The sequence below is a fragment of the Poecilia reticulata genome, linkage group LG7 (genome assembly GCF_000633615.1).
Source record: "Poecilia reticulata strain Guanapo linkage group LG7, Guppy_female_1.0+MT, whole genome shotgun sequence".
Classification (NCBI taxonomy): domain Eukaryota; kingdom Metazoa; phylum Chordata; class Actinopteri; order Cyprinodontiformes; family Poeciliidae; genus Poecilia; species Poecilia reticulata.
In genome coordinates, this window is record NC_024337.1 from 17,835,878 (window position 1) to 17,855,026 (window position 19,149).

General features: G+C 36.6%; 1 protein-coding gene across 2 annotated transcripts in view; it reads right to left on the reverse strand.

Moving 5' to 3' along the window:
• Nucleotides 1-19,149, reverse strand: part of LOC103467710 (PDZ domain-containing protein 4) — a 32,539-nt gene that overhangs the window by 4,078 nt on the left and 9,312 nt on the right. Inside the window, exons 2-7 of one of the 2 annotated variants that reach the window (XM_008414347.2) lie at nt 5,264-5,317; nt 4,369-4,679; nt 3,099-3,186; nt 2,439-2,537; nt 2,294-2,356; nt 762-863 (exon numbers count right to left, since the gene is read on the reverse strand). In XM_008414347.2, the coding sequence (XP_008412569.1) occupies nt 762-863; nt 2,294-2,356; nt 2,439-2,537; nt 3,099-3,186; nt 4,369-4,679; nt 5,264-5,317 (717 nt within the window). The remainder of the gene's footprint in view (nt 1-761; nt 864-2,293; nt 2,357-2,438; nt 2,538-3,098; nt 3,187-4,368; nt 4,680-5,263; nt 5,318-19,149) is intronic. The other variant, XM_008414348.2, reaches the window with a different exon arrangement.

The following is a 19,149-nucleotide window of genomic DNA, read 5'->3' on the forward strand; positions in this document are numbered from 1 at the left end:
AGACGACTCAAAGACAAAGAATTATGTTTCTTTTTCCTCTTACATTTGCATGTTTTCTTGTAAAATGTAATTTAATATCTGGCGTAGGGCTACAATTAACAATAATCTTTGTAATCCATTAATCTCTCGATTGTTCTCATGATTAATTGGATTACAAAGTGGCACATACTGCTGATTTTTCATTTAGCCACTTAAACTTTTTAAAGCAATATTGGAAATACATTAAAACTTGTAAATAAACATTTCAATTTTTAATTTCAATAAGAAAATTATATATTTTTCAAAGCTAAAAAAAGTACTTTGAACATCAATATATGCAAATTAATCAATCAAATGTAGTGCTAATCAGTTGACTGTTTTTGGATAAGATGAATAATAATTACATCGTAAAAGGTGTTTAAGAGATTTTTTTTTTTTTTTACAGAATTTAAACCAGTTCAAGCTAAAACTATTACAATCGATACGTTTTTTTTGTTGTTTTTTTTAATGCAAAATGTGTATATTTCTTGCACAATTGTGACTTAATTATGCAAAATGTCCACTTTTACATTTGTATACTCCATTAACGATTAATCGATTATTAAATTAACTGATGATTATTTCAATAATCTGTTCATCGCGAATAATCAGATTAACTGTTTAAGMCCTAATCTTGTTACATGAACTGTAAGATGAACTGAGAAAAACGTCTTTAGAGTTCAGCATTCAGAATCGAGTCTCTTAGCTCTCCTCCCCAAAGACTGCATATTCAATTTCCTCACCTCTATCTCAGGCCTGGCAAGGAGCAGGGAGACATTAGTGCTGTCTTCTCTGGTGAGAATAGCTACCGCCTCCTCTCTGTTCTGGATGTCCACTCCGTTTATCTGAGAGGAAGAGAGGAGGATGACTTTATGAGCTTATTCCAGATAGTGTAAGGCAGCAGAAGCCAAAGACGGATTCAGTGAAACTGGACATGGATTAATATGCAGGAGGAATTCATAAAAGATACTCAAAGCTACAGAGCCTCACAAGGAATCACAGATTTAACCTATGGCTGGACAATATATAAGCATTTCATGTAGATAATTATTGATTTTTGTTTGTTTGTTTGTTTTAAATATCTGAAATGGTGACATGACCTTTCCTGTTTTATCCAGTTTTCACTTATTTTTAAGCAGTTATGAGGCAAAATGATGGAACAGAAAAACTGATGCTGCTGCTGCTGCGCCAGTTGTTGCTAGGTAACCAAAGAATGATTGAGTTGCTAGGTAACCAAAGAGTGAGTGAGGTTAGTTGATTCCACCAACCTTTCTTAACTGGTCATGAGAGGTTGAAACGCTAAAGTATTCCCTCTGCCTACATCTCCCAGAATGCTGTGCGGTTATGGATCAGAGTTCAGTGAATATTCTRTCTGATGTATTATCTATTGATATTGATATATTATTATTATTGATTTATTGTCCGGCTCTAACTTAACCACTGTAAAGATTCTCACATTATAATAACTTGCWATTTATTTTACTGAGAGTTTAATAGCCCAGCAAAAAGTAGTGCAAAATTGTGAGGTTAAAAGAAAACAATGCATTACTTTGTATTTAGAAAATGGAGTGCGCCCATGTGWAATTTAATCATATGGTACCAATATCAGACATCTCCCTGAGCAAATTTTAAACCTTTATCTAAAGATACAAAATATGGCACAGCTGCAGCCTTACAAGAAATACATAACACACTGCAAAAACACAAAGTCTTACCTAGACTTTATCATGCAAATATTTTATAACACTTGAAATGAGACAAAATTAACAAGTAACTTTTCAGCAAGATATAGGAGTTCATTTGAAGTCAATAGTTATTTAATATTGATTAAGGGGTAGTAATTCTACTGGAAGATTATTTTAYTTTTAACAACATTTTTCTGATGCTATAAGTGAAAAAATCTGCCATTTGAAATAGTACTTTTTTATTAATATTCAAGAATTACTGACGCAAGAAAAGCTCTAATAAATTTCTGAAAAGTTACTTGGAAGTTAGTTTTGCCTTATTTTAAAGACTAATATAGAAATTAGACAAAAGTTTTTCTATTTTCAGTTCACTTTTTATTTTTAAAGATGCTCAGAGTCACTTCACAGAGCAAACAGGATTAAAACAGTGAAATTAAAAATAATTAAGCTAAAAAATGAACTAATTCTGAAAGTGCAGACCAGAGATTTTTATTTGTAAAAAAGTATGAGCTAATTTGAGTTGGTCTACATATAAAACCCCATTAAAACACATTGAAGTTGGTAGATATAACATRAAAAAAATTCAATACCTGTAGTATTCTGTCTCCTTTACGGATCCGTCCATCCATCGCAGCGATGCTGTTTGGGTTCACCTTAGAAAATAAGGCGTTAAAAACCATAAAGTCATTAAAAAAGTATTTATCTAAAAGCTAATATRAATTTTCTTGACTTCACCTCTCCCACRTAGATCCCAAGGTCCTCCTCATCATCGGTTCTGTAGCACACCGTCAGACCCAGTTTATCCTGCTGTCGGGATTTGTACARCTCCACCTCCTAGAGCAGGTAAAGGGGAGGTCAGAGGTCACGGTTAATATGTRCTCAAGGAAGAWCAGCACWAYTTAAACCTATTTCTACTTAGGACTCAACGACAYGGATGAAAAAGTTATTAAGCTGTAAGACTTTYATAYGAGTTGAATAATCATTGATTAGTTTTTTCTGTTTTTAAATATCTGAAATATTGTTATTTTGTCATTTTTAAGCACTCATGAGGTGAAATGTTAAACTGCTACTGCTCTATGGTTACTTGTTGCTAGGTAACCATAGAGTGAGTTGCTAGGTAACCATAGAGTGAGTTGCTAGGTAACCAAAGAGTGAGTGAGTCAGTTGATGCTGTTGACATTTTTTTGCTTCATTCAGTGAAGTTACTCACAGTGGGTTGAATATCCAGGAATTTTACTCGACTAAGAGTAACAATACTTCATAATAAAATTACTCAAGCAAAAGTTAAAAAGTACAACATAGTAAAAATACTTCTAAAGGGAATTTTTTTTCCAAAAAGTTATCAAAGTAAATGTAGCCAGTTACCAGCCAACTCTGRATTTAAAAATCTCTGACCTCGTATTCCAGCTCGTCGTTTCTGTCCACTTCATGCTGACTGATGTCGAAGTAGTCGGTCGGGTCGTAGTACACAGGCTCCAAGAAGCTGAGGACGAAAACATTCAGGAAAWKACCTTTCAGTTGGAGCAGCTTCTGGCCTCTAATGTGTATTAAAATGGACCAACACGAATATCTTTCAAATTCAAAACTAAGTTATTGATCCCAAAGGTAAATTAAATGTTGTTGTAACTTATATTTATTCAAAATTTGTCAAAGAGTTGCTAATACAACTAGAGATCTAGTAAACCAGAAGTGTCCAAAAGTGCTGCCCAGGGGCCMTTTGTGGCCCTTAGATTTTTGTTGTTTTTGTGGCTCTAGTTGCAGCTCAACAATAATATACATTTGTTTTCTAAACTTTTTTTAAATTTCAAATAAGGGTAAACTTATTACCAATATAATTTCTTACTATGTAAAAAATTAGGTACAAACAAACTTACATAATAAGTAAAACCTTGTTTATCTAGGGACTTTTATTGAAAAAACAACTTTGCTGCACCCAAATCAAGATGTATTAAATGTATTAAACTTAACTAAATATAGCAAGTGTTTTACAAGAAAATGACCCAAATCCTGTTCTTATAACTCAGAGTAAATTTGTTTGACGGAGCCTAAACTAATTTAAAAACTAAATACATTTCCTTTTATTACAGCAAATGTGTAAAATCCTTCCTATAAACCAAAAAAATCAGACTACTTTTGTTTTTTAAATTTTTTTCAGTACATTTTGTATGATGACTTAATAGGGCTGCTAAAAAAAGAAGTTAAATTCCACCAACAAATTTCTAGGAAATTTCTAAGCTCGAAAGTTGAAAATGTGCTTGAAAAAAAAAAACTCGGAAATTGAAAAAACCTAATCTCAGAAATTTTCTTGTAAAACCTTAAACATTTCTGAGTTTCAAAAGTCAAACTTTCTTTTTATATATCTTTTTAGAAAATTTCTGAAATTAATCTCAAAATTTTAGTTTTTTTCCCCCAATTTTCTACTTTTGGAGCTCAGAAATGTTTATGGTTTCACTAGAAAATGTCTGAGATTTGTTTTTTTCTAACTTCTACTTAGAACTTCTTGTTTTTTCTAGACATTTTATGAGATTGCTCTTAAAATCTGAGTTTTTTTGGAAATTAACTCTTTTTCTCTCTGGCTCAACTACGCCATCATACTTTTGACCCCACAGTTTTGGCCCACGCGACCAAACGTTTGGACGCCCTGTATCGAGCGTTTCCCACTCACAGTTCGTTGAACAGATATGGCTCTGGCAGCGGGGGCAGTGGCGGGGAGGGCGGCGGGTCGGGTGGGGGCGGCGCGCCGCAGGGATGCTCTCTGCTCCGGCCCAGAGTCAACATATGCTGGAAGCTGATGTCCGTCTGGGTGCAGCTGTCCACGCAATCGGCCATGCCCATGGTCACCGCCATGGGGCCCCCGGCGGCCGCAGCCGGAGCCGCACGTCTCCGAGCGCCCCGCTTCAGGATGCTGGACAGCCGGGGGTCTCGTATGTCCAGGGTGGGATCTCCAGACAGGCGAGAAAGCTCCTTCGCATTCACCTGCAGCAGAAAGTTAGCATAAATACAGATCTGTTTGAAAAACTGCAACTATTTCATTTCATATCCTCCTATTTTTTTATTTCATTCACTCAATGAATATGAATAGTTTGATGGAGTATTAGATAAAACGGCCTGTCAGGGCCGTTACAGAAAAAAAAGAAGAGTAAATTTCAGAAGATTTGTAGAGAAAACAAGAAAATTTCAAAATTTTCAAACTCAGAAATTTCCCTGTTTTTTTTTCTAGCATATCTTTGACTTTTCAAGCTTAGAAATTTCTCGTTTTTTCAAGAAAAATTCTTAGATTAACCTCAAATTTTTTAGTCCTAATACGCTGTTGAGAAAAAGTTACAGTAGAATAAAGTATTACAATAATTGTCTTGTAAAATGCGACTTTCTTCTTATAATACTATTCCTTTTAAATGGCTCACATGAAAACCTGCCACTGTACCTACAATCAAACAAACTGCAACCTTGTTAGTACACAGAGGGAGGTGAATATCCTTTAGCCAAGTATCAGCTTTCTGAAAGGAACTGCAAGCAGAAAACACCAGGCAGCAGCAGAGCAGAAGGTAAATGAAAGAGACCTTTAATCGACCGTCAGCGTCAAAAGAGCAGAGCATGTTGCCTACATGACCCCTCTGCAAAGAGAAACAGAAAAAAAGCAATAAAAACAGAGCTTTAGTGAATAATTAGATTTCTGTTACAGGTAGTAAAGGAGATAACCAAGGTTGAAAAGACACAACATTTCTACAATAAAGGAAGCATGTGACTACGACAACATATTGGGACCATTAAGACGGAAAATAAACTTCTGCTGAAAAAATGAATTTTTTTTTTGTTTCATTTCTGAAATTTTCTAGGAAAAACAGATGTTTCAGTCAGAATTTTGTGAGGAAAAACCTCAGAAATCTTGAGTTTAATCTGAAAATTTTCTCAAATAAAACACATTTTGAGCTCCAAAATCAAAAAACTTTGAAATTTTTAAATTTTCAGAAAATTTCTAGGAAAAAAAAAAACAAAACAAGGAAGTTTTATACCTGCAAAAGTCAGAAATTTATGACAAAAAGACTGAAATTTTGTGGAAATATTTAGGACTGAGCTCAATATTTAATTTTGAAAATAAATATTTAGGTTGGAAATAAAATTTTTAGCTCGGAAATGAAATATTTAGTTTGGAAAATAAATGTTTAGTTTGGATCTAAATATTTAGTCAGCAACATAAATATTTAATTTGAAAGCTAAATAGTTTCTAAAATAAATATTTAGCTTGTTAATTCAATATCTAGTTTGAAACTTTGATATTTATAGATGCATGAATAACATAGTGAAAATATGACTTCAGAAAGAGCCTGTTATTTCTATGTAACAGGCTAAATAAACCTGTTGTTATTTTTTTACAGTGTAACTTTACAGACATCGCCCGATAAGAAAATGCAGTTTGATAATCCGTGCTTTTCATTTGTTTCTGCTGGTTTACGGTTACGACCCGTCGTATTCCTGTCACTGCCAGCTACGCTTTGGGCTTTAACTCGGCGCCATAAAATAATACAACAGGTCCCATTTTACAGTGTTTTCATCGTTGGCTCAGATCAGCCTGAAGCAGCAGAACTGGTGATTTAAACTGACATGTTGAGCCACATTTTTGACCGAAAATGAGTCGGGATTCAGCCCGTCTTTGAACATTCAGCTGCTGACCTTGGATGTCACCGACTCCACGTCTCTCGTTCATCCTCTCCTCTCCCTCTCTTCTCCCTCTCTCTCATCTCATGTCCCCTTTCCAGTAATTGCATGTCAAATCAATGTTCCCCTGTGCAGCCAAGCGAAAAAACTTTCCTGCCACATTCGGCTCCTGCTCCCTTGATATTTCCCACTTCTTTTTTTTAATTTTTTATGTGTCTCTCTATATTTCTCTCCTTTCGTCTCTTGTTTTCTGTCCCCACACGTCTCTCTCTTGCCTTTCTGGACTCTGGGTTTCTTTCGCCGTGCTGCCTCAGCAGTTCTGTCGGCTCCATCCCCTCCCGGAGGAGCCGCCGCCTCGCCCTCCTCCACCTCCATCTATTTCAGCCGCTCCGTCTCCTTGTGTGTGTTTGTCCTTCCCTGCGCTAATGTCCCCCCATAAATCTTACTGTCTGTCTTAATGAGCTTCTTCGCAGCAAACGAGATGCTCTGCAGCCAACATGGCAGTTTAGTGAGGAAATGAATTAGTACTCTGTTATCTGTATGTTCTGCATTGTGCAAATATTTCTGCCTTGAATTTGTGATTTTACACAGAAAGTGTCCGCGTCCCCTCACTTTTTCCACAATACAAACCTATTTTAACACACCAAACAATCAGTAACATGTTGTCAGACGTTTGTGTGAATTTATAAGATAAAATAGTGCATGGGCATGCAAAAATATGAAGTATTATCTGCTTTTTATTCATACATTGAAGTTTAATGTATATGCATGCATGATTATTGTCTTTTTATGTGTCCATTTTTTTAAAGAAATGCACTTTTACTAATAGTTTTACTAACCCTTACTGTTTTACTTTTGCTTTAGTAATTTTATCATTAAGTATCACTAGTGTTAATTCAATTCAGAAATATTTCCATCCATCCATCCATCCATTTTCTTGCACCCTTTTTCCCTCTGTGAGGTCGGGAGGGTTGCTGGTGCCCATCTCCAGCCAACGTTTCGGGCGAGAGGCGGGGTCACCCTGGACAGGTCGCCAGTCTGTCGCAGGGCCAGAAATATTTCATTAATCCCAAAGGGAAATCAAATTAAATTACTTGATTAAAATTTCTATATACTCTACTCACTGTAATCTCACAATCTTTTTTAATTTTAATTTTTTTTTTTTACCAAAAATTCACCTGACACACACTTTAGGTTTAGGTTTAGGTTTTCACACAATAAAATAAAATTTGTTTTGAAAAATGTTATTTTGTAATGTTTAAAAATAAATTATTTTAATTTTGTTCTAAAAATACCAACATGTCCATATATGTTGATCCGTCTGATGATGTAATTTTTAAATATTAAATGATTGATGTTTTGATCAGTTGCTCAGCACTTGACTTTTTATCTTTATCTTTTTTACTCAAGTAATTTCTTTTGCTTTTAATTAGGTAAAAATATGTTAAAGCAGTGCTACTGTTATTTGAGTATAATAAATGTTTTAAAATGATTGCTACTTACTTATCCTACCAAAACAATATGAGCTTCAGAGAAAGATGAAAAGATTAACCGTAAAGCCTTGTGTGACCCACCCAACCAGGGCCGGCCAGAGCCTTTTTGGGGCCCTAGACAGCTGTTTATCGGGCCCCTCATACCAACATGTCTACACCAGATGATTTATAATTCCTAAGCTACTCTATGTCTGCAACACACCTAGCATCGTTTGTAATTAGCATACATTAGACCAGTACTAGTACGACTATTAATTTTAACATTACAGGAGTAACGTATTAAAAAAAATCATTTGGATTTTGAAATTCAGAGTGATATTTAAGTGTGCCATTTTATTTTAACTATTTAAAACATTAAATTTATTTACCCAACAGTGGCAGCAGCCATCAACAGGAAGAGATTAATCATTATCTACAAAAACAACACAAAAGTTGTTTTACCATTAAAAATAAGACACCACTGCCAAATGATCAGTTTTCTGATTTTACTCTTTATAGGTTTATGTTTGAGTAAAATGAACTACTGACTTTTATTCTATGAACTACTCGCATGTAAAAAAAAAAGTTTTTATTTGCAGATGATAAAGGTGCAGAGCTTTCAGACTTCAAATAATGCAAAAAGAAAAAAAGTTCATATTCATTTAGAAACAACAATAATAGTGTTTAACTCAGAAATCAATATTTGGTGGAATAAGCAGGAGGTTTTCAGTGGGATTCAGTGCAGTGGGCTCTTCCTTTTTACCAAAGCTGTATTTTTCTTTCCTATCATGGTAGTTTGGTGCTCTTTGGGGCCCCCTGGTGGCATGGGGGACCCTAAACAGCTGCTTAGCTCGCATTGCTTTGGGCCGGCCCTGCATCCAACAGTAGAAAATAGGACGCCTTGTTTGTAAAATGTATAAAATTGATTTTACAGTATTTTGTGAATAAAACAAATGCACAAAATATCTTGGAATAAATCTATGACAGAAGAAAATGTGCGGAAAAGCGCTGTGGTCGTGTGTTCAGCCTCAGCGCTGTTTGCTCTCAAAGCCATTAGTAGACAGGTCTGTGGTCATGAGTGGCAGGTATGAATACAGATGGAAGAAAAAGAAGAGGGGATCTCATTTATTATCAATGAGAGGTGCTGAGATTGCTTTGAAGATGACTTCATGGAGGGTAATGGTTGCTCTGCATCACAAGCTCGACCGCTTCCACGTGTTGTTCTCTATTATCTGAGTTAGTAGGTCATCACATCTATCTTCTATTTATAAGCAACACATGTTTTTTTCCCCTTCCAGATAATGATCACCCGGGTCTCCACACCCAGCGCTTGCATGTGTTAAAAAAGTGGAATTAAAATTCATATAAAGTACTTGAGTGTTGGGGGGTGGGAGGCATGTGGTATCAGCAGCGGCGGCGGCGGAGCTCTGGGTGGGGTTGATGTGGAGAGATGAAAGAAATGCAAAGAGTTCAAAGTGTGAAAAAAGCAAAGCATGAAATGTTTAAGCAGGAGACGGGGAGAAGAAGAGGGGGAGAAACAAAGAAAACAAGGAGGTGAAGAGTACTGGAGGTAAACAGACTCCCTGGAGCTCCTGGGAAATTATTAAACGGCTGCTGCATAATTATCGTTATCTAATTGTCCTTTAAAGAGCAAACCGATCACAGGAGCTGAGATGAAAACAGGCAACGCCACATTAGGATAAAAAAAAAACACTCCAAAAAGTCACATGCTAACGTTTCCTCTCCAGAGTTTTGCCTCATGTTCATTTCAAACAGCTTTTCTACAAGCGCAGAAATCCTCACCAGGAACGCATCGGATTCCACTTGTTCAGTAATTGATTTTTCTCATCTCCCCCGCTTTGAAGACTGCAGCAGTCACCTCCTCAGAAAATCAATTAATCTGGGGACTGGGCTGACCATCTGCAGCTCCAGCTGGTTGACATCCAGCAGCAGGAGAGGAAGGGCCGTCAAAAACAGAGACCAGGAGCCGCGTTTCCGTTACAAATGTTCGTCCATATTCTGCTGATGGCGAATGTTGTTTCCATTAAATAAGAAATTAATTAAAACCATATGTGAATGAGTCATAAAACATCAAGGCAGTAACAAATGTAAACAGTTACAGGAGATGTATTCTTATTTCAGGATCAAAGAGGAGCAATAAATCAATTAATTGCATGATAAATTAAAATGAGCTCAATATTTTCCATTTGCATGATTTCCTTTATTTTTCCCTTTTCTCTCTTTCTACCAAAAACTGGATGATAAAAGTCTTTAGTTTGGTGCTTTAGCATAAACTAGCCTTGTTTTTAAATGAAAGTGTTGTTTACAGAGACTTAAAAATTCATTTTATTTGTCGTTTCTTTTTTTTTTTTTGGTTAAAATTTACATTTCATTCATGTTTGAGAATGGGTTTTTGCATTATTATGCCATTAGCATTACTTGAAAATGGTCTCAGAACAATATTATCGTTTATCGCTATAAATTCTGGGACAGTTTATCGTGACAGGAATAGCAAAGAGCAGAGAGAGAAATCTCATCCATTGATCGAAATAGATGAGGATCAATTATGTCTCCATTGCAGCAGCTTTTTGACCAAACAGTCGTCAGAAATTCAAAGAGAAAGCAAATGAGGTGGATTAGCAGTGATTGATGGCGTCAGCCATGACATGTTGCTGCTGCCAGGAAGTTGAGCCGTTGTCATGACAACCACTGGACCGTCATAAAACCACAGTTTTCGGTCAGAGGCTTTTTCAGATATGTTGTGAGACTGACAGCTACTGGAGCTGATTCCTGTCCATCGTCATCCACAATGATACTTAGACAATATGAGTTATGATGTTTAATTTACCTTTGAGACAAATCAAGTAGTTTTGAATTCGAATTGAACTGAATGTATTTGTTGCACATTGAACACACCGCCATGTTGTTTCAGTTCTAAGTTTTGCCATTTAAGCAGATAATTGTTGTTGCTGGTGCGTTTAGCTTCCTTTAATATTGGTAATTAATAACCACCAAGGCAACATTTCATGTGTCGATGAGGGATGTGCTGCTTAAGACTGTAAAATACTTTGCAACATGGTTTACAGATATACACATGGATATTCTGTAAAAGATGATTGCTTCCCTTTTATTGGTTGGAAGATTAAATACATTTAAAACCAAATGAAAGAACAAAATCTTAAGTATTTTTGGTCTAGTTTTTACATATATTTCAGTACATTTAAGACAAAACTGACTTACACGTAACTTTTCAGCAAGATATAGGAGCTTGTTTTAAGTAAATAATCCTTTTTGATTTTTAAAAAATACAAGTTCGACTGACTGATTATTTCACTTGTAATATGGGAGAAATGCCTTGTTATGAGTGAAATAATCTCAGTAGAAATAGTTAATTTTTATATCAATATTAATGAATTATTCACTTAAAACAAGCTCATATTTCTTGTTGAAAAGTTACTTGTAAGTCAGTTTTGTCTTATGTAAAATGTACCGAGATGCAGGAGACCACTTAAAATGATCAGTTTCTCTGATTTTACTTTTTATAGGTAAATGTTTGAGTAAAATGAACTTTGTTCTTTTATTCTACTGTCTTTGATATTCAAAGCAAAAATTTTGTATGTATTAGCAGAAAATGAGAAATGGTCAAAATAACAAAAAAAGATGCAGAGCTTTCAGACCTCAAATAAAGCAAAGAAAACAAGTTGATATTCATTGAGAAACAATAACTAATGTTTTAACTCTGGAAGAGTTCAGAGATCAGTATTTGGTGGACTAACCATGAGCTTTTCAGTCGGATTCAGTGCGGTGGGCTTTCCAGAGTTATATTTGCACTAGAAACTGGACCAAAATCCTTGGTAGGACTTTGTGTTTTTGCCCCGTTAATGTTTTTTTTTCAGCAGGGTTTTCTTGTTTTTGTCTCCGTTTGTTTTCCCTGACTCCAGCCCGTATCTGTCTGCAGGTCCCGATGTGTTTACCTCTGGTCGAACGTCGGCTTGTTTCTGCGTGCCACGCTGAACGACGGCACACTTAGGTTTGTTTAACGACACGCGTTGCCATGGAAACTGCCTCCTGCTCCACACAGAGCCAAGAGAGAGAAGAAGGGAGCGGCTGCCGGTTTGTCATGTCAGTGTGGGTCTGTGTGGGTCAGGTAATGCATGGTAAACACAATATGCTTTATGTTTCTAATACAGTTCTGCTGCTGCTGCTGTGTCTAATTTATTAGCTTCTCCTTTTTTGCTACCTGAGGCTACAGTCAGTATCGATGGAACGGATGCCGATGGGTGTGTAATAATGCATGACTTTTATTCCTTCAGCAAGAGAAGCATTTCGATACAGTTGAATTTAACGGCCTGAATTAACAGCAGAATGTTGCCTTAAGCTGTGAAGTTCTGTAATTATTGTCTGAAAACAGACAAGCCTAATTTGAGTTAAAATTTTACACTTGAGTAAAGAAAAATAGCCCCAGACTTGGATCCTGTGAAGCTGAAGAACAGAGCGTGAAGCTAAGATTTAATTACGTCTACCTCGTGCCTTTTATTTGGCCTGATATCAGCATTAATCAGGCGGCTGCACAGCCAGATTTTCTGCTTTTCTGATTATTACACGCAAGAAATCAAACCGAATTTTAAAAAGCAGCATGCCATCCACGATCATCCCTCGTCTGATTAATAGTTTTGCTTTTTACGTTAAAAATGTGCCAGCTCAGGCTTCTGTGAGCTGCCCAGTTTCCATTAGTATCTGAATTCATGTTGACTCGCAGCCAGCGGCTCTTCTGCTGCTTCATTATGCCATCTGCGTTTGTTCTGCTGTCCCACGCTCCTCTGCCTCCAACCAGCCGTGCTGCTTCAGCTCTAACAGACCGCTGTCTATAGAAATCCATCCCAGAGTATCTGTTTACCTTGCACAAACAACATCCCTGCAGTGGCTCTGCACACAACATGACATCTCTCCATGCTTCATCACTCTTCCTGGCTGTCGCTGTGGACTCTGCTCGCCGCCACGCCCGCGCCTGTGTCAGTCGGAGCTGAAAACGCTCCTAAACGGCAGCAGCACAGTGGAGCGCATGTTGACAGATCAGGGAAATCTGTTGCATGAACCAAATGTTTGATTTTGACCTTTCATCTCCAAAGATTTGTGTGTGTTTTTTTTTTGCTACTTTAGCTAATAGGGATGGGCGTTTATCGTATCATTTCACTGCAAAAACATAAAATCTTGCCAAGTATTTTTTGTTTAGTTTACAGTGCAAATACATTTGTACATTTAAAATAAGAGAAACAAATTTACAAGCAACTTTTCAGTGAGATATAGGAGCTTGTTTTAAGTAAATAATTCCTTAATATTGAATAAAACATAGTAGTTCCACTGTCAGATAAATCCACTTTACAAAAATACATTTTCCCATATTTTTGGTCAAGTTCAGATATTTTCTGGTGTAAATATCTTGGTACACTTTAAATAAGATGCAACTAACTTACAAGTAACTTTTCAGCAAGATACATGAGCTTGTTTTAAATCAATGATTCCAAAAAAATTAACTAATTCTACTGAGATTATTTCACTCATAAGACATTTTTCCCATAAGTTAAATAATCTGAAAATGAAACTAGAACTTTTCCATCAATATTAAAGAATTAAAGACTTAAAACAAGCTTGTATATGTTTCTGAAAGTGTTACTTCTAAGTTAGTTTTGTCTTATTTCAAGTAAACAAATATATTTGCATTAGAATTTAGGTGAAAATATTTGGCAATAAATCAGATTTTATTTGTGTAGCACATTTCAGCAACAAGGCATTTCAAAGTGCTTTACATAATAAAAACACAAAAATCAACTATTAAAACACAATTTTTCCAAGTCTTTACACTTCAAAATGTTGGTTAATGTTTAATTAACTATGTTTCAAAAGAAACTCTAAACAACCGGGTTTTAGTTTAGATTTAAAGCAACTCAGCGTTTCGGATATTTTGCAGTTTTACGGCTCCAGATTTGTGGTGCGTTGAAGCTGATTGCCAAGTAAAGATTTTGGTAATATTTTATGGTTTTTATTTATTGTGAGAAAATTATTTTAAGAATGTTGATCTTATATAATTAATGATGTTTAACCCACCCAAAGATATCAGTATTGATAGTTTTACTTTTTTCCCTCTGTTTGTTTGTTGAAAGCATCAATAAATACAAAGGCGCAGTATTTCTGTGTAGCTCAGTGACATAATTCACACTTCTTTATGTGACTGCCGTCCTAAAGAATTACAAATGGGAACGTTTTTCAAGAGCATTATTTGTATTTGTGGGGCTGTAATTGTTGTGACACACAGTCACAGTCATACAGTCATAGACATAATATAAGAGTAGACCCCGCATTGGCTGCTCCGGCGCAGGAAATACGGCGGCCATCTTGGAGCGGTAGTCCCTCCTACTTTGTTCAATCAAAACAACAGAAGATGCCTCAGCACTGAGGGATATTGTTTTTCGGATCTATGGATTATTATGTAATTCTTTCAGTAGTAAGATACATCCCAAATCTTCTGTTTTTGTTTTGAAAGTTTCATAAAGACACGATGTGAGGAAGAAGAGGGAGATATCTATAAAGAGAGACAGATTCACTGCAGCACGGATGAATCTCACATGGGATTTTGGACTCAATCTCAGCTGCTGAATCTCTGAAGCTAGAACTCGTCGGCTGAAAAGCATATATATATATATATAAACATGTATCCAATATATATTATTCAGTATTAATCATTATTTATTTGTGTTTTTATAGTTATTTAAATATGTATTATTATAATAAATTATACACACAGCCGTTCATAATAAATTATTCACGGCTGTGTGCTCTGTAATATGCTCATCATACATCGATATCAGAATATTCCATTCCTATTCTATTGTTATAACCACTAATCATATTTAAATATGCTGAACTATGCATTAAAAACATACTTAAATAATACAATTGTTTATAAATGTAGCTTTGATAGATTTTTGAATATAGTTCCCAGTAACAAAAAAGGATGTTTTGATCGATTAAAGGCGCTGATACGTCATTTTGCCTGCTAAATACATAACGCTGAGTGGAGTGGTGGACCGCTCCAAGATGGCCGCCCTAAATCTCGACAGCGACAATAGGCGAGAGCGGTCCATGAGGCGTCTATCCTTATATTATGTCTATGCATACAGTTACCTAAAAAATCATTCTTATTGTCACTTTTATCGTTGTCACAATAGAAACACAGAATGTTGTGATAAAACTTTAAGTCCATATCGTCCATCGCTTGTGACATTGCGCACAGACAAAAAAAAGATGAATAACATGTTTAGTTTCTGGATATTAAAGACGTTTAAAGAGGCAGATTGTTGCCAGACATGACTCCTTCAGGGATTCTTTGCCTTATTTCTTTCTTGGATAAGGCTGCTGATGTTGAACCTCCTCTGGATTCATAATCAGCCTCCATGCACCATTTTTCTCCTCTGCCTTCACCTACAAGATTTGTGGGCCCTCCCAGAGCTTTTGTATTTTAATTCCCCCTTGCTATACAAAGCATTCATATTAATTATTTTGAAGGTCGAGCTGTAAGACAAAAAAGGACCTTAAAAAATGAGATTGGCCTTTTTCTCTTCTGGTTTCATTTGCATGTTTCTGCTCCCTTTTCAACTCATTAGCCTGCCTTTCCTTGGACTCTTCCTGTGCGTCTCGCTCTCTCTCTCTTTTGGCATTGCCTCTGGCACCAGAAGCAGCCACGTCCAGCATGCAACAGAGGCCCAGCTGAGGCTTTGGGGCTCCACAGATACTAAAAGTGTTGCTCTGCATAACCGTGAGTGCCGAGCGTTTTTCATGCTCTGTTAAGATGAAGATCTATTTAGGGTTGGGGGATGTGTCACCGGGTCGCCAAGCAGGAACGTTTGTGTGGCAAAGCACAGCCAGATGAGCTTACTCACAGGCAGACTGAGGTCTCTGTTGGCAGGTGGTGGGGAGGCTGTAACCGTGGCAACGCCTCTCTTCACTTTACCCCGGTTTAACAACCCATCCATCCTTCTGGCTCTGAGGCTCCGTCTACTTTTGCTCCGTTCGATGCTCTCATGCTATCGTAATCACAGCGAAGCATCATTATTCTAATTATCACTATCATTGTCGCTGAGTGACTGCTTCATGCTGCAATTAGGAGCACGGATAATGGGATAACGAGCTTACATCTGCATTTAAAACAAAAAAAGGAGATGAACTTCAAGCCAAAAGAATGATTTCATGTCATTTTCAACCCAAAATCCAGCTTAATTTGATTTATTTTGTTTTGTGACCCACAAGAGGATGTTTAGATTTGTATTGTTTTATTTCTGTCCATGAAGATATCTGACAACATGGCGTTAATGATTTAAAAAGCTTGTTAATCTGTTGGTTATTGAAATTAATGATTTGTTTGTGTAAGATATAGTAATGTCCAGGCACGTGCAGAGGGGGGAGCTGGGGGTGCTTGAGCAGCTGTCCTTTTCGCTCCTTGCCCCAAGTGCCCTTTTGGTCAATTTTTTAAAATTTTTTGTATTATTATTTTCTAAACCCTCTTCTGACACATAACATGTACTAAAATTATTATTATTATTATTTTTGTACAACATAATAAGCCCTCCGGTCACCTTGTTACCTTTGACCTTTTGCCTGTGACGCATGACGCAGTTGCCTCTCGCGCAGTGCGATAAAGCGGCTAACTGGAGCTCAACGTAGCGAACGTTCCAGATTATAAAACAGTTTTTGGTGAATTATAAAAAAACGGTTTTGGTGAATAAAGTGGAGTAGACTTGCTACTTGTCAGATGACGGAAAACGTTGAACGTATCGTTTCTGCTTCAGCTCGGAGTCGCGGTTTAAGCAGAGAGGTAATGAAATACAACAGACACTGACAGGCCTCTGCGTCTGCCTTTCTCTGAAGAACTACTGAGCGGGAGGAGACAGCCAGGTGAGGAAAACTGTTCTTATCTATCGATTCACTATTTTTATCATACAGACATTAATTAGGCTGTTGTTGTTGTGCTATTAGCTAGCTGCTAGCTAACGACTTTGCTAGCAAAGCTAGATAACTAAAAAGCTTCTTCCCTGTGTACGAGGCACATCGCCCGTCCAAAACTTATCATCTCCATTATGGATATATGTCCAATCTAATTTCCTTTGCTGCATAATCTAAATTGCATTTATACAGGCGTTAGGTAAACGTATCTTGAAGGAGAATAACACTTAAAGTCCAACAAGGATATTTATTTAGAATTAAAAATAACTCGCCCTGAATTACCATAATAGATATAAAGTGTGTCATTAATGAAGGGGAAAAAACTCAACCCAGACTTTAGTTTAGGGTCTGGTTCGCAGAGTATGCAGTTACATTTTTTTCCCAATAGGAAAAAAAACTAACCTCAGTTAAGTAAAATAAAATTGTAATAAAAACATTTGGAATTGTAATGATTTCTTTTTTTTTTTTTAAACAAGTCGTTTTGTTTAAAAAACTTTTTTTAAAATTAATTAACTAATTTTTGTCTTGTGAACTTAAAAAGTTATTTGCCAAAAGTTTAATAAAACATAAACTTTTATTTGCATACATCAGAAATCATCTTTTGTTGTGATTTTAGGCCCTGCCCATGACGTCGTGTGAGAATCACAAGCAAAACTTTGAGTCAAACAAAAACTTAGAATATCAAGAAAAGATTTATGACATGCGCAAATAAGTTTGTTTTGCAAAAAAAATCACATCATGAGACAAATGTGTGATTTAAAAGTTTAAAAAAGTTTTTTTTAATCAAAACTCAGTAGGCTTTTCTCATGGTGGCATTAACAATTCAATATTTGCTTTTGTTTTATTCTTTTTTCTGCAGTTCCACCTTAAAGTTTGATGCATCTCTGCTTTACTGAATGGACCATCTTCATCTCCACTGCAGCAAACAGGCAGCTCTTTTCTATAGATTACAGTCCACTAAAAGATTGCATTGTGCCCTTGTCTATATTTTTAATAGTGTAATTCTGTAAAGACAAAATATGTAAATCAGAGCTAGACCACCAGCTCTGATTTACATATCTTGCTAAATTGCGGGTTTGAATATGGCTGGCAATACTTTCCTATAACAAAATAGACCTGCAGAAAGAAATTACTAATAAAATATCTTACATATGCATAGTTGTATGTTTTGTATAGAGATTTCCTTTAGCTCTGATTGTATATCTCACAATTTTGTAATTTATCATTGTTTATTAAACTCTGAAAGCTGTGTGGCTTTGTTAATATTCTGTCCTAGAAGGCGGTTTGATGTGCCCTTTTTTGTTGTTGAGCACCTGCCCCTTTAGTGGTCTCTGTATGGCCCTGGCCATATATCTGTCGTAGCTAATAGGGACATTCTGTCAGGATGTGCGTGGCTGTAAGTGAGGAAGACGGCGGTAAATCCAGGTAGTAATGAGGAAATTATGTATTTAATAAAGAATCAGGAACAAACTCAGAAAGACATGCGGCACTGGAAACGGACAGACGAACAATGAACAAATGACGAGGACCCGACAAAGGACAGAGACAACAGGTGGGGTTAAATACACAGGGAAGCTAATCAGAAAGACATGGACACGCTGGAGGGACTATGTCTCTCGGCTGGCCTGGGAACGCCTTGGGGTTCCCCCGGAGGAGCTGGAAGAAGTGACTGGGGAGAGGGAAGTCTGGGCCTCCCTCCTGAAGCTGCTGCCCCCGCGACCCGACCCCGGATGAAGCRGMAGAAAATGGATGGATGGATGGATGGATGGAAGCTAATCAGGGAACTGGACACAGCTGGGAGCAATCAACATGGAAGACAGAGACTCACAGGGGAAACGGAACTAAAACACAGAAAAACCTAAAAAATAACTACGCAGAAAACACAGATCGTCGCACATTCTAATAGAGATGTTATGTAAACGATAAGTGAAAGCTGCCGTCTTCACAGACAGGCAGAAGAGAGAAGCAAAGAGTGGTTTGGAGAACCATCCATCCATCCATCAAGTTTGTAGAGGCACTCTACAAACTTACAGACAAAATTATAGACAATATCTGTCTGTCATTTGTGTTTGTAGAGAAACTGAAGCACCCGGAGAAAACTTGTTCAAAACAATATTAGTTGATTTTACCAACAGAGCAAATTACAGTGTCTGTCACTTGTGTTTTAAGAGACACTGGAAAAACATATCTGTCGTTTTTGTAGGGAAACTGGAGCACCCAGAGAAAATCTATCTATCTATCTATCTATCTATCTATCTATCTATCTATCTATCTATCTATCTATCTATCTATCTATCTATCTATCTATCTATCTATCTATC